Below are 16,704 nucleotides of genomic sequence, written 5' to 3'. Positions count from 1 at the left end.
TTAGTGTAATTCCAAGTATATATATATATATAAGCTGATCTCAAAAACCTTACCATCACGATCATAGACCACAACGAGTGTTGGTCGAAGGTCGACAGAGTCGCTCGGGCAAGATTTTGGATAAGAAAGTTACGGACAGTCTCCCCAGAGGGCATAAATGAAAAAAACATAGAACGAGTCCCTCATTTTCCTGTGACCACCTGTTTCAAACAACGCCGGATTTAGTACTGGCTTTACAGTTCGAAATTATTTTTTAAAATAACCGTTTAAATAACAGGTTTTCATTGATTCGGGATGATGTATAAGTACGTTGCCACGTTCAATTATTTTACCTCATTATACAAAACTCATTTTTTCAATCACTATTAGACTGCTATTCGTTTGGAAGGCTTTAATATGTAGTTTCCGTTGTAATTGCCCTACCGTTGTCTAATTTATACCATCCTGGATCGGTTAGGACATTTTTGATTTTTTTGATTTTTTTGTTTGAGGACTGCCCTCAGTACAGTTATTACATCTCAACTGTCACATCCTTTGGAAATCTAGAGTTGTGCCATTTCACATCGTAAATAACTATTTTTAAATTTTAAAATTGTTCCAGCGTTTGCTGAAATTGTATAAATCAACATTTTGATAGAGTCTCAATTTGAATTGACATGATTCATTTGACATCGTGCTATTATTGAAGAAGGATATCTGTTATCCGACATTTCTAATATTTGTATATTTTATAGTTATTTAATGGTGATGTTGTACCCTTTTTGACTTGTTATATATATATATATATATATAACTCGTCTAAACATCAACCCAACAATGTTAGATCTGTAAATTTGATTTCGCAAAATTTTTGGTTCTTCCCTCGCCGGGATTCGAACCCATGCTACTGTGATATCGTGACACCGAATCGCCTGCACTGCAGCCGTCCCGCTAGACCACACGACCACCTGGGCTCTCAAAAAAAGAGCTTTCGGTGGCCATATGTTACCTTTCCACGTCAGTTTTAATCTAGCGGCGTACTACAGTACATGATATATAAGGCATGAAGATGTTGTTGTTTACAGATCAGCTAAATTATCTATAGTAAAGGATCCTATAAATTAATGTAAGATACAGTCACAGAAAATAATTATATTCATAAGTACGTCTGAGTCAGTGACAACCCTACAACAGATGTATCCATCGGATCGCCATCAATGATGGTGATACATGGCTGTGTACATAATGTATATACAACTCGTCTAAACATCAACCCAACAATGTTAGATCTGTAAATTTGCTTTCGCTAAATTTTTGGTTCTTCCCTCGCCGGGATTCGAACCCATGCTACTGTGATATCGTGACACCGAATCGCCTGCACTATATCACGATTTATATTATTTGTGAACATCTTTTTCATTTTAGTAAAGGGAGTCCAGATGAGGTGATTTTGAAACTCTTAAATGAAAGTATTAAGACAGAACGTAAGATTGTGTTTAGTTACATAATTTTCAACGAAGGACCATCTTTACTTGATAACAGCAGCATGTTGATAAGTTACCCCGAGCTACCTGGGGTGTTGGACATGAATGGATTGATGGTAAGTTTAAAGTAATAGTTAATAATTATAAGAATATGTTTTACTCATGTAGTTGATTTGAACCAAATATGTTGATATCCAAGAATGACACGAATAATGCAAAAAACAACAGGCCTTCTTGTTTTTAAGTATAGATTTACATTTGAAAATTCAAGGTAGAAAGTAAAATCACCAAAATACTGAACTCCGAGAAAAATTCAAATCGGGAAGGCCCTAATCAAATAGCAAAATCAAAGGATAATACACATCAAACGAATGGACAACGTTTGTTTTTTTTGTGAAAAACGCTTAATATTGACAAAAAGTAAATTACAACAATACCGAACTCTTGAGTCAAATTCGAAATGGAAAGTTCCTAATCAAATGGCAAAATCAAAAGATCAACCACATAAAATGACATAGGATAATATATGGCATATGACGTTGTTACAATATATCAGATGTAGATGTACTGATTGAAAATTTAATCTTGAATTACAATGTTTATACATTAGTTGAATTTGAGTGTTCGAACTGATTCAAGTAACACATGCGATTTGTAGTTTCTTCTTGTGACGTGTTTACACAACTGTTTGAGGTTGTGGAGTGTTAATGACTGTTGAGCCATATCACGTACTTGTCCTCAGTCATTTACCTGTAAAAATTAAAATAACAAAAATACCGAACTCCAAAGGAAATTCAAAACGGAAACTCCTTTTATAAAACTGCAAAATCAGAGGTTCAAACAAACCAAACAAATGGAATATAACAGTCACATTCCGACTTGGTACATGCGTTTTCTTACGTAGAAAATGGTGGATTGAACCTGGTGTTATAGCTAGCAAAACCTGTCAATAATCCTGTGTTCGCCAGTGTTCACCATTTATTGTTCGTTCATGGTTATATCTTAAATCAGGCCGTTATTTTTCCATTTTGTATTCACACATGTCATCCCGATGAAATTAGAAGCCTTCTATAAGGGATTATTATAGCTTTATTTTTTAAGGGTATACGGTAACCTGTAACTTTTTTTACTTCTGTGTTAACTACCTTGGCAATATTACCTCATCTCCATATTTTATATTGTAGATTGAATTGAATCCAAAAGATTCTTCAAATTACAATTGTACCCTAAAGAAGCGAGGTGAAATCGGAAGTGCATTGATTGACAAGATTAATGAACAACGAAATATTCAGCTTGTAAGATGTTAAACCTTACATTGTAACTCTTATATATATGATTGGGTCAGCTCTTACAATCTAACAAACACAAATCCATAAAAGAGCTTGCCGCGTGCTACTTTCAGAGAATGATTTCGTGCTACTTTATTCTCATATTTTTGTGCTGCTTTTAAGACATCATTTTGTGCTTGTTTTAAGACTTGATTTTGTGCTTGTTTCCAACATGACTTTGTGCTTCTTTCAGGACATGATATTGTGCTTCTTTCAAAACACTATTTTGTGCTAGTTTCAAAGCAAAAAATTGTTCATTGCATGATTTTGTACTCCTTTAAAGACATGAATTTTCTATCTTTGAAGCATGTGTTCAGTACTTTCAAATATTAATGATAATACTTATGCTTACAAAAGGTTTAACAGCTTTTAACAATTGCAAAATGTCGACGAATGTTCTGGTTCGATACTCTACTTTGTTGTGCTGTTCAATGATCAGTTGTTTGATATTGCACTCTGCTGATTAACGCTTTGTTTGCTTTATTTTACCTAAATGGTTTAGCGTAGTTAATGTTAGTTTGCTATTTTAGTTTCCGATGTAGTTCAATGAAATTTTGTCGATGATGTTTTCCTTTTCTGAGGTTATAAATATATCGATGCTATAATATTGTTGATTCGATTTAAACAAGTTGTGCCAAAAACTGTACATTCTGAATATTTCTAGTTCTAAATTATTTTTTCAGATTTGCAATGGTGTACACTCCTACTGTACAAATATTGTGTGCAAATTCCGAAACATCGGACCACGCACATCAGTAACATTGAACATAAATATGCTACTTTCTGTTCATGGTACTACTTTTCAGGTAATTATATATTTGGGATAAAGTTTCGTACTAATGAATGCTGTAAAAGACAAATGCTCAATTTAGGCCAAATCAGCCAGCAAAAAGTAAATTAGCAGAACAACTTCGAACTCCTAGGAAAATTAAAGAAGAAAAAAGTCCCTCAACACATGGCAAAATTGAAAGTTCAAACGCATCATGCGAATGGAAAACAACTGTCATATTCCTGACATAGTATTAGTCCTACAATAAGGTGTTCTTCATCAAACTATTTTTATGCGCAACATTAATGTAGTTCTATCGAATATCCCTGTTTTTCATATTGTTCAAGTTATGAAAAAAAAAAAGACTACGGAATTATCCTGTTTGAATTTAGAAAGGTGATTAAAATGTTTCAGATAGAATGAATTATGAACTTCATAGTACAGGTGTATGGAAAACTTTGATCTTGGTATTGGAAGTGATCTTTTTCTTTGGAGGAACCTGTATGCATTGTCAAGAAGTAGACATTCATTGATTATAATGGACATTTAAGTTTGTGAAATGTTTTCTTCTCTATGCATTTTAATTGTACAGATTGAAATATATTCTGAAAAAGCGAATTCAGAAGATACATTTCTACCGTTGCAATATTCCGCCGTTGTGTGGAATATATGTTGAAATGTCATTCATTCTATCAAAAAGGATGAAAAAACTGTCATATTCCTGACTTGTAAAGTATACATTCTTTTTTTATTAAATACTCTATGTAGAAGCTACACGTGGTAATATCTGTGGACGTCATAAAAGCTACATCATGTAGCTTTACATTCAATTTCTATAGGCTAATATATATGGATCCTAAATGGCTCATGGAACGGATGTGAATTGCACGAAACGACACGCTTTCTTACAGTTTTCACGACAAAGATAATATTTGTAGGTTTTATTCATTTCCAAAATGAGAATGGTGTTTAGTATATAACAATATGTATTTACATATTAATTTCCTTCTCAATTTAATAGATATATGTATCATTGAGTCATATGTACCTTTCCGGTCAATTGACCCCCTTTTCCATCTGTTAGCAATTTCACATATTTTTAACCATGTAAAAAATCGGCTCCATTGAAACCAGAAGAACCCAATTGAATTATTAAATTGTTATAAATTGTAAATGATAATATTGTGTTTTTTTCCTCTAGACAAAAGATAAACTATCGAGGATGATCATTTCTACATTTTATGCTGAAATATTTATTATTTCAATATGTACCAGCATATGATAATACTAGTAACTAAAATTAAATTTCAGTGTTGTATTCAAATTACTGTTTTATTTATATGTATTTCATTAAATTAGAAACTGAGACATGTGAAACTTCAGTCGACTTCTGTTTATAGAAATAAAACCGGTGTAAAAGATTGGGATGAAATCATACTTTTCACAAAATCAAGTCAAAAGTCAAAGGTACGTCATATTTCAAAACAGTATTTAAAAAACGAAAAATGCAATGTGTATGCAAAATCAATGTCTAATTTATAATAACAAAGACTCATAGCCACAGATTATTTTGAGAAAATTGTCTATCTCAATGGTAAAGGTGGATTGATAAACATATGATATTTGATAAACTTGATACTAGATCTTCATCCAATACCTATTCTAATCAACTAGAAATGTTTTTGGTTAAAAAAAATTGTCTGTTGATTATATGTTGCAGTTATTAAATGTTTTGTTTTCATTTTATTTTTTATAAAAGTACTTTACAACAAGGCAATTGTAGCACCAGTGGTGTTTCTTGCACTTTAATCAATAAGTATGATATGTCAAAAACAACAGCATGTATACAATTGTAGTGCTAATGTAACGAGATAATTGCAAATACCTAAACGTCTAATAATTACAACCGAATAGCCGAACATTGGTTTTGATCGAAATATTGATATAAATTCACAAAATCCGTTACCATGATTACCAGAAACTTACAAAATGTGTTATACCACTGCTTCACCTAAAAAAAAGACATTTCAACCTCAAAGAGGAGCATAGTGTCATTACTGAAGTTTATAGGTAAAGCAAATAATCTCATCATAGATACCAGGACTAATTTTTTTATTTACGCCAGACGCGCGTTTTGTCTTCAAAGGACTCGTCAGTGACGCTCGAACCAATGAAGCTTGACAACAACAAAAATATTTTTTTTTTACCACAATTCTACAGAAATAATGCTTATTGTCAATTTGTTTGTTTTTCAATTATGAATCATTGTGACGATCTCATATTTGATGTGTAACTTACTAAATGGTGTTATTACTACATTTATTTACATCAGAGATATAGATAAATAGGTCAAATATAAGAAAATTTATCAGAATGAAGATCAAAAGTTTATCAAATACTTGTAGACAATATAAATTGTCATACAACGTTCTTTTTGATTTAACTAACATATTGATAAAGTATTTACTGATGTTGATCAATCACACACTGTGTCTTTTTTTGTGTGATGAAAAAAGTAAAATCACAAAAATACTGAACTTAGAGGAAAATCAATTCGGAAAGTCCATAATCACATGGCAAAATCAATTAACAAAACGCATCAAAAGCGAATGGACAAGAACTGTCATATTCCTGACTTGGAACAGGCATTTTTAAATGTAGAAAATGGTGGATTAAACCTGATTCTATAGCGCTAACCCTCTCACTTTAATGTCAGTCTCATCAAATTCCGTTATATTCACATTGATGCGTTATTATCAATTATACTTTGCTTTTTTCTGCATAAATGATTCATTTCAAATGTAATTTGGGCATTGCAAAATATCATGTCTCACTGTTCTGATTAATTGCAGCATGCACTCCACTCTGAAGTAAAATCCCCCTCATAAGAGTTGAGGATACTGTGACTGCATAAAATAAAGTTGAATACTTTGAGATTGCTTTAGTAACTGGTAGCTTCTTTGTGTCATTGTTTTGATTGTACATGTGTCATTGTTTTGATTGTACATGTGTCATTGTTTTGATTGTACATGTGTCATTGTTTTGATTGTACATGTGTCATTGTTTTGATTGTACATGGGTCATACCTTAATGAAGATTGAAGTGATTTTACTGTATAATCTCCTAATTAGATATGCTGTTTCATGCAATTTATTCGAAATAAGAAGGGAAAGGATCGAGCGTTTAACTCAGCTACATGTTTGTGTTATGTCAAAAGTTGTTTTTTTGTGTAAAATTTTAATTTAAATTTAGAATTGAAACGGGGGGAAAAGGGGGGGGGGGTCTGTGGCGTAGAAAAAAAACCCCGACAAATAGCAGAAAACAGCGCAATAATATATACTACTATATGAATATTTTTTATAATTTTTTTAGGTAATAATTGATATTTTTAACGTTGATATGAATTATGAAGAAGTGAGAGATATACAAGTGTGGATTATGATAATCAGTGGTGCTGGTGGAATTGTTTTCTTTTTGATAATTAGTTTGTTCATGTTTAAGGTAAATAATAGATTTAAAAACACACTTTGAGTGAAATATATGTTTGTATAGCCCTGCACATCCCATTCAGTTCAGTGATACTGAAACAAGAAGATTAACAATATGTAGACGGTGCCTTGATTACATTGTTTTATGTTAATAATCGATCCATATTCAATTCGTTCATGATACCCATTTTATTCAGCAAGCGTTTGATGGAAGAAATTGCAGCATGCGTCTATGATCAAATTATCGGGAAGTAAAGAATCAGTTATGTTGACTTTCTAAGCATTAAATGTATATATGTATAAGTTTAATATATGTGTGAATGTGTGAAAAAGAGGGGAAAAAGATACCAGCGGAAAATTCAAACTCATAGATAGATTAAAAGAAAACGCCATGGCTAAAAAAGACAATCAGACATAAAAGATCATAAAAATACACAAGACACAACATAGATTAATGCGGTAATTAATGACACCCAATGAACCACATACTTTTTTGGCTGCATTTAAGGTTTATCCTAAGAAGTTTAGAGTACATTTTCAAAAAGGAATTGAATTGAAGATCTGAAACATACTAGTAAGCAAGAATGTTTGTCAATATGACAATAAAAAGATGTGGCATGACTGCTAATGAGACCACTATCCACTAAAGTTCAAATAAAGTGGATGTAAGCAAGCCTACTTATAAAAATAATAATAAGTTCTCTCTGCATACATACCATTCTCGTATATATTTAAGGTTGGATTTTTCCGGCGATTAGAAAACGAAGAATTACAACTTAGGAAAGCGAACTGGAGATTGAGAATAGCCGAGGCTAATGAAAATCAAGACTTAAATAGGTCTTTACAACACTTTCACAGACGAAATAGACATACTATTAACAATGCCTGTTTCTCATCGAATGTTGACGACGACGAAACACATGTACTTATTCCATATTCTAATGGTTCTGTAACAGGTCCTTCTGATGAAGACATTTCAAGCATCTCTTCTGATATGTCAGATGAATCAGGATACTTGGAGCCAATCAAAACTAGAAAACAAAGAGTTTTTGTGAAGTGAATTGAGTTTAAGATACCACCCGTCATACAATGTGTTCATAAAATGTCAACTCCCCAAAAACAGATAAACTTTTTGTGCAATTCTTTTCAAATACATTTTATTGTGAAGTTGCTAATGATATGTATATAAATGTTTGCTTAATATTAAATATCACAAACTAAACTGCATGCGGTGTATACCGTTACAAAAAAACCATATATATAGTAATTTCAGTCAAAACAGTTGTGAATTTAACGGCTAATGTACACTGTTAGGTATATAATACAATATAAAATGTAAAGAATATTTTTTTGCGAGAAACTCTCAAAATTTGCATTAAACATGTACATCTCGAACGGTATTAAAAACCTCTTTTTTTTAGAAACGCTTAAAGAGTATCGATCGTAGGCAATAGGATATTGCTCAAATTGGTTTATCGCCCTTTTACTAGTAACAGAAAAAAATCTCAATTAAACAAATGGAATGAAAACATTGTTTATGCATACTATAGATAAACTCATCAGAACTACCAGGATTGAAATTTTGTATTTGCGCCAAACGCGCGTTTCGTCTACAAAAGACTCATCAGTGACGCTCGAATAAAAAAAGTTAAAAAGGCCAACTTAAGTTAGCTTGCTGGTCGGTTTGAGCCAAAGCTCCGTGTTGAAGACCTAACTTTAACCTACAATTTTTTTTTTATAAATTGAGACTTGGACGGAGAGTCTCATTGGCAATCACATCTCATCTTCTTATATCAATTTATCATTATGATAATAAGTCATGTCAGCACGGAAGTGCTAATTACCGGGATGGTGATACCTTCCATTGATAAATACTGCACTAGCAGTGCCATCGACCCAGTAGTTGCAAAGAGACTCATCAAAGATACAAGGATTGAAATTTTGTATTTTCACCAAATGCGCATTTCGTCAACAAAATGCTCATCAGTGACGCTCGAATCTGAAAAAGCTAAAAAGACAAGACAAATGTGAGAAATGTAGGATTCTTTAAGTAAAGGGTTGTTATAACACTAATTAGAAGATATCTTTAAAATTAATGTGTGTCCGTTAACTTGCTTAAGTGTATGCTTAAATGTATTTTTTGGTTATAGTCTACTATCGAGTTAAAAGTAGGCGGGGTTCCCGTGCGTCAGACATATAACAGATTATATCATAATTATTAACTAAGCAAACGTACACAAAATGATTAAAGTATTAATGTAAGATTAATCACCTTCTTTCTTATTATTTATTTAAATATAGTTGAAAATTTTTATTAGTGTACTCATAATCTTTATTGTACTAATATCATCCTAGTGTCAGATGTTCTATTTTATGAGTCATACTTTAAATGGTTCAATAGTTTGAAGGTTCTAGACTTTCAAAATATGTAACATACAACGTGAACAATGATACATTACTTAATAGTCATAACATTGAGGTATACGACTAAACGAAAACATGATTGCATTATGAATTCATTCAATATTCTTAGCTGCTAACTAATCGTCTCATTAAAATGATACAAGAAAACTTTTCACGTAACGAAATAATTCGTTAAAAAAGTCGATAATATTAATTTTGATATACTGTCCCCACAATTGGGCCTCATCTAATTTACAGGTAAGGTAACAGATGTTTGTTTTGATACTAAAAATAGTGCGATTACGTCTACATAAAGGACGTAAACATAAAACCACGTGACTCATTGGTGTGTATACAAATACAGCTGTCTGGGCAGTATTATTCAGAACACAGAGGCTCGTCAAAATAAGAAGATGTCGAACGTTTTTATAGCTGAGTACTGTGATGAAAGTGATCTGTATAGCATGGACCAACATAAATTCATTCATGTTGGACATAGCGGAAAAGGCAGGAGCAAACGTGAGGCCCGACAACATACCAACGGATATGATCCAAATGGACATACCAGAAAGCTAGTACAGAAACTACTGAATCGTAAAATGAAACTTACACAAGACCGTTGAAGATACTAATGGTATGTGTCTTTCTATTGTAATATTCTATATTAAAAGTAATATTAAGAAAAATAATTGCTTTAATATTACCCACTTGGTCGTTACTTCCGTTTTTTTTTAATCAAAATCTTATATTTCATTTTTAACTCTATCATGAGCTTGATAAATATGATTTTAACTCTTTTAATTGACGCCTGCAATTGTGTTGAATATTGGTCTCGTTAACTGATTGCTTATGTCAGGCGTCTTTGTTCTATTTTAGTCAAAACATTTTACTAGTAAATGTTTTGAATTCATTATTGATTACACATGTGTAAGTGTAATATTTTACCTGTATAATGACACCAATTGTCAATAAATCTGAACTCTTTATGAAGAACTTATAGTAGAAACTAAGGAAACACGCTAGGGAACAATATTTGATACATACATTTTCATGATAAAACAATAGCTAAGAGACGACTATTTCATATTCTATGCAAAAAGGGGGATGAATTAGAGACCGAAATTGTCTTTGTGGATTGACTTCAATTTTATATATTGCTTCCTTTTTTCCTTCTGTGAGAAAATTTATTTTCTCTTTTGTACATTTATGTTTCCTATAATTTTTGGCTTCAACTGATTCTATTATCACTCTCATTTATATGTGAAATCATTCAAACCACACATGTACTTATTATGTCTAGATTAATTTGTAAATACTTTATTATTGTACAAAATTGTTAATACTTGCATAATCTTAGACCAGAAGGAAATAAAGTCAATATATTCATATTTCAGACCACAAACGCTGGAATACGACACTACGGACACATGAAAGAAGGAACGACGCAAATGGACATGGCTGAACATGAGGAAAGTGGATGGTTTTCAAGAAAAATGGAATCAGTGGCAAAAATGATCGAAAACATTTTAATAGTTGAAAATATTACTAAGTCTTATTAAAAAGAACAGTTACTCAGATTTTAGTTGATTTATTACTATAACACAACTACATTCATAATTGCCAATGTTTTTAAGAAATTGGTAAATAAATCTTTCTTTCTACGATAGTATTGGGGCATTTTGTTTTCTGGTCTGTGCGTTCGTCCGTCCGTCCTTCCTTCCGTCTGTCTTTTCGTCCGTCTGTCCTTCCGTCCGTTCATGTTAAAGTTTTAGGTCAAGGTACTTTTGGATGAAGTTGAAGTCCAATCAACTTGAAACTCAGTACACATGTGCTATTCGACATGATCTTTCGAATTTTAAAGCCAAATTAGAGTTTTGACCCCAATTTCACAGTTCATTGAACATAGAAAATGATAGTGCATACTTCAGGTTAAAGTTTTTGGTTAAGGTAGTTTTTGATGAAGTTGAAGTCCAATTAACTTGAAACATTGTAAACATGTTCCCTATGATATGATCTGTCTAATTTTAATGCCAAATTATAGTGTTTACCATAATTTCAGGGTCCACTAAACATAGAAAATGATAGTGCGAGTGGGGCATCCTTGTACTATGGACACGTTTTATTAAAAAAAAAAAATAATATACTCGCCTTGATTCATTATATAGTACATTCAGAAATGTCATTTGACACTACAAATAATAAATTATTGCGAGAAAATAATGGATTACCCCTGGTTTTAAAGCTTACCTAAAACTCTCACTTGTATGACAGTTGCACCAATTGTCATTATATTGACAACGATGTGTGAACAAAAAGCACGCAGAGAAATGTGCAATATTTTCAAGAAATTTGCGAATAAGAATTACTAATCTCCCGTATTACAAATACAATGTTATAATGTTCATGTCGTTGATTAAGGCAACAGTAGTTTACCGATTTCCAAATCACTTAAATTGATGTAGACGAGACAAACCAAGTTAACACATAAACATTTGGGATGTGCATGGACTGCAAATGAGCGAGAAAAAATGCGTCAACACAATAGGGGGCGTACTGCTGCGGATTAGTCGTACACACTCAGCTTTATAGTTGATGTGTTTCCCTTGGTTTTGGTTGGTAAACTGGATTGTGATTTGCTTACTCGATTTGTGACTATTGAATAGCGATATATTAGTGTTGCCTTTACTTGGCATATTTAATGGTATATGATAATGTGTTGTAAAAGTCAATTTAAAAGACGTGTATTCTAAATACAAAGATGCAGAACTGTTAATAGTCTATTACTTTTTTAAATGATTGGATTTGATCCTTCTATTGTCTTATGGATATGATTTAGGAAAACGATTTAGTCTTGCCTGCTGAAAAAAAATAACTGTGATAATCAGCTTAATATTCTGCCGAAATCAAATTCAGTTCAATTCTATGAAAGCTTGAGCAAAATATAACAAATACATTTATCATTTAACTTTGCCCTTATGTTTATCAAAATCAACTTCCAATAGCAATATTAATCATATTACATATTCTTGCCTCATGTGTGTCATGTTCATGTATGTCAATTAGCAGTAAACAGTTAATGGTGTCCATTATAATAAGGAATCGGTAAGATGAGACCAAAATGTTTCTTCATCTTCAATACCATCGGGAAAATCTAGGTACACTTCCTCTTGTACAATTTGCAGTATCTTGTTTGTAATTTGATATCGTGGTATGTCTTCCTTAAAGACAAGAATAAACATATTTGTGCCTTGACGCGACATCACTATGAGTGGCCGTTCATGTCAAAATAGTGATGGTTCCATCTAGATGCATTTTTCATCTAGATACTTATTGAAAGCATCTAGATACTTCGGTAATATATCTAGATACTTTGTACAAGTATCTAGATACTTCACTCAAGTATCGAGATACTTCGACGAAGCATCTAGATGGTTGTAACATCCATCTAGATACTTTTCCGAACTGACTTAATTAATTTTCTGCATCTAGATACTACCCACTTCTATCTAGATACTTCGTACTTCTATCTAGATACTTTGCACTACCATCTAGATACTTCGCACTTTCATGTAGATACTTTGCACTTCTATCTAGATACTTCGCATTTCCATCTAGATACTTCATACACCTATCTAGATACTTCGTACAACTATCTAGATACTTCGCACTTCTATCTAGATACTTCGCACTGTCATCTAGATACTTTGCACTTCCATCTAGATACTTCATACAACTATCTAGATACTTCATACAACTATCTAGATACTTCACACAACTATCTAGATACTTCGAACTTCTATCTAGATGCTTCACATTTCTATCTAGATAGTTTGCACTTCTATCTAGATGCTTCACACTTCTATCTAGATGGTTTGCACTTCTATCTAGATTCTTTGCACTTCTATCTAGATGCTTCACACTTCTATCTAGATGATTTGAATAAGCATCTAGATACTTCGAAGAATTATTTAGATTGTAATATTGAACTGATATGAAAGATATTAACATTTCAATGCTGCTTTATATTAGTATCTTGCAACTGACATGTTACTACTCGACCAATCAAAAACCCGTTTACAATGGAAAGCTGCATTTATTTTTGAATAAAGATGGCTGAAAGAGTACGAAGTATCGAATCGGACAAAGAACGTTTTCTACGACAGGTGCAGTCAACTATAGATTATTGTGTTCGTATAGGAGCCTCAGATTCGCAGACTCCACAGATTATTGACAATCTGAAACTAAGGTAACAAATAATACTGAAATACAAGTGTTATTATAAATTTTTGTTCAGACACAACTTTAATAAGCATCATTTTTAAAATCTGTTGTATCAAAGCCTGTTTCGAAAATGACATGAAACGCATTTCTTAAATTTATAAAAATGATGACAAATGTTCATTTTTGTAGGTTCTTCTCTTTCAGCTTAATATATTGCTGGTTTCTGCATTGTAGGCTGAATAATTTATCTAGAGATATAGACAGAGCTGGTAGTTTGTTTATATCTGTTGCTGAGAAAGATGATATCCTATCAATTGTCAAAGATATGAGCGACGAAATTGATACAACTTCAAGAAATAATTCCAACGCAAGCAGTGGTAAGTGCAACTGTTGTAAAGGTTGGACGTGCTCAACTCAGTGAATCTTCATGAGCCTTAGCTTCGACAATCAAATTATGAATTTTCTTCTCATTCAAACATTTAAAAAAAAAGTGAAATAATGATTAATTAGCTATTTCAAATGTAAAAGATTCCAGAGTGTTATTCAAACTCATAAATCAACAAGAATGTGTCCATAGTACACGAATGCCCCACTTGCACTATAATTTTCTATGTTCAGTGGACCGTGAAATTGGGGCCAAAACTGTATTTGTCATTAAAATTAGAAAGATCGTATCATATGGAACATGTATACTAAGTTTCAAGTTGATTGGACTTCAACTTCATCAAAAACTACCTTGACCAAAAACTTTAACCTGACTGACCAAAAACTTTAACCTGTAATTTTCTATGTTCAGTGGACCGTGAAATTGGAGTCAAAACTCTAATTTGGCTTTAAAATAAGAAAGATCATATCATAGGGAACATGTGTACCAAGTTTCAAGTTGATTGGACTTCAACTTCATCAAAAACTACCGTGACCAAAAACTTTAACCTGACACGGGACAGACGAACGGACGGACGAACGGACAGACGAACGGACGCACAGACCAGAAAACATAATGCCCCTCTACTATCGTAGGTGGGGCATAAAAATAGACTGACAATGACAGGACTAAAAAGGGAAACAGACCAACATACAAACATTAGTACAAAAAAAACCAACATAATGAAAAATAGAAGAGAGTTTCAATGTCCCCTACGTTGCAAATATTTCAACTGTCAAAGGCATAACTCTTTTTAAAAGTGTCAATCGGCACCCATTTTAAAAATTGTCCTAGATATGAACCTATAGTACAAGTATTTTTCTGGCAAGAATTGTATCCGTGAGAGACCTTACGATACCATTTTCCATAAAATTAATATTTCCAAAGGCACAACTCTTTTTATAAAAATTGAACGGTACCCATTTTAATACTTTCAAAGATATTGTTGATATTAACCTATAGTATAAGTTTTATAAAATTCTGACATGAACGATACCCGTGAGAGCGCTAACAAGACCGGACACACGGACGGACGGATGGACACGCGGTATTTCTACATCCCACCCGCAAAGCGAGCGCAGGAACAACTAAAAACTGTGAAACATGAACCTCACCACTAAAAATTGGGATGATCTCAGGTGCTCTGGAGAAGGCAGATCTTGATCCACCTATTGGAAAATTAACCTTTTTTAATAAAGACGTATTCTTTCAAAAATATTATAAAGTACAAACATACCTGCAATAGAAGCTATTTATTGTCTTTATTATTTAGTTTATAATGTAACCAATAAACTAATTAACACCTGACAGCCAGTGAACAATGGCCTATGGCAATTATGTTGTTTAAATTAAAATAAACCATTATTGATCCGTCAAACGCGAAAAATAGATAGTTTACAAAACACTTTAGCTATTAGAAAGTATTGAACGTATGCATAAAGTTTCGCGGAATTTATTTTCGCGATTTCCCCTGACCCGCCAAAATAGGCGAAAATTAACACCCCGCGAAAGTAACCCGCTATACGGTAATTGATGATTAAAAACATGCCATTCAAAATTTTCAGCAATCATGTTCACAGTTTATCTATCCGAAATCTGTGGTGGAAACTTGAAGATATTGTAGCAAGGTACCCCCACCCTCTTTATTTTTGGTAAGAACACCCCTCCCCTCTTTTGTTTTTGTAAACAACAAAGAGTATTTTATTTGTAGGTGTAATGCTGTTTTATGACAAGAGTTATATACTGTGGTCTAGACAGCTGGCCAAAACAAAATTGGCTTTATAAATATCTTATAATTGTTTACATATGAGATTCTGTAATGTTTCTGAAGTTTCATTGTTGACATTTTTTTTGTTTATGTTTTGAACATGTTCAACAATTTCTATTTATAGCTTGGGGCTCTCACATATTGCTTCTAAGACTTTCTGGGTATAATAACTGTGTATAACTATAGTAGTCAGGGTATGCTTTTAGAATATTGATGTAGTTTTACCCGAAATATGTTTTTCAGGCCGTCTATATATTTTGAGATTTTCCCTCGTTGTAAAAGTTGCAGAAGACGTTCATTCACACGGACTTTTAGTAATAATTGGGCCATGTCAGCTGAAATTACTTACACAAGTATTTTACTGAAGTCGAATTGACTTTCAGAATTCATATAAGATCAGTGAGAAGTTGTAAATTACGGCTTAATCTGTCAAACATCGTGTCACTGCAACTTCTGCCATCCTCGCAATCCGCCATTGTTAACAAGTACGGTCTGCGATTCGATTGGCTGGGAAAACTAAAATTCTTTATTTTTATTCTTTTATTAAAATAACTTTGTACAATATACCATTTTTATGTACATACAAGAATATATATGTGAAACTTATTTTAAAATATGTTTTAATAATCAAATGTTCGATTCTGCTGTGTCAGTAGCACTGTAGCACACTAGCGCACATTTGAACTCTCGTAAGGTCAACGGTGTACTTGTGCAGATGATTTGATTGGTTATCGATCTGCAAATGCACAGTTGACCTAAAAGGGGTGAAATGTGCGGCGCGGGTAGTATAAAAAGGGCCCGAAAACGCTACTTCTACGTCACTTTTCCCATTTTGGCATA

The 16,704-nt window shown here is 32.7% G+C and overlaps 2 protein-coding genes across 2 annotated transcripts in view; both read left to right on the top strand.

The window, feature by feature from the left end:
* Positions 1–8,270, top strand: part of LOC134706862 (integrin alpha-4-like) — a 42,700-nt gene extending 34,430 nt beyond the window's left edge. The window contains exons 16-21 of the mRNA XM_063566178.1: positions 1,405–1,579; positions 2,648–2,758; positions 3,475–3,597; positions 4,920–5,027; positions 6,933–7,061; positions 7,785–8,270. Of these exons, the coding sequence (XP_063422248.1) occupies positions 1,405–1,579; positions 2,648–2,758; positions 3,475–3,597; positions 4,920–5,027; positions 6,933–7,061; positions 7,785–8,108 (970 nt within the window). The 3' untranslated portion in view covers positions 8,109–8,270. The remainder of the gene's footprint in view (positions 1–1,404; positions 1,580–2,647; positions 2,759–3,474; positions 3,598–4,919; positions 5,028–6,932; positions 7,062–7,784) is intronic.
* Positions 8,271–13,473: 5,203 nt separating this feature from the next.
* Positions 13,474–15,881, top strand: LOC134705687 (uncharacterized). The gene is made up of 3 exons (XM_063564408.1): positions 13,474–13,697; positions 13,907–14,049; positions 15,808–15,881. Exons 1-3 carry the CDS (start codon positions 13,561–13,563, stop codon positions 15,879–15,881), a joined length of 354 nt encoding a protein of 117 aa, XP_063420478.1. The 5' UTR covers positions 13,474–13,560.
* Positions 15,882–16,704: the final 823 nt, after the last annotated feature.

Source organism: Mytilus trossulus, chromosome 2 (assembly GCF_036588685.1).
Source record: "Mytilus trossulus isolate FHL-02 chromosome 2, PNRI_Mtr1.1.1.hap1, whole genome shotgun sequence".
NCBI classification, from domain to species: domain Eukaryota; kingdom Metazoa; phylum Mollusca; class Bivalvia; order Mytilida; family Mytilidae; genus Mytilus; species Mytilus trossulus.
The sequence above is the reverse complement of the archived record's forward strand: the minus strand, read 5'-3'. Positions and strand labels throughout refer to the sequence as shown.

Coding starts and splice junctions, on each gene's coding strand:
- LOC134705687 (XM_063564408.1), top strand. CDS start 13,561: ATGGCTGAAAGAGTACGAAGTATCGAATCGGACAAAGAACGTTTTCTA. Junction 13,698..13,906: donor ATTGACAATCTGAAACTAAG/GTAACAAATAAT, acceptor TCTGCATTGTAG/GCTGAATAATTTATCTAGAG. Junction 14,050..15,807: donor TAATTCCAACGCAAGCAGTG/GTAAGTGCAACT, acceptor TTTTATTTGTAG/GTGTAATGCTGTTTTATGAC.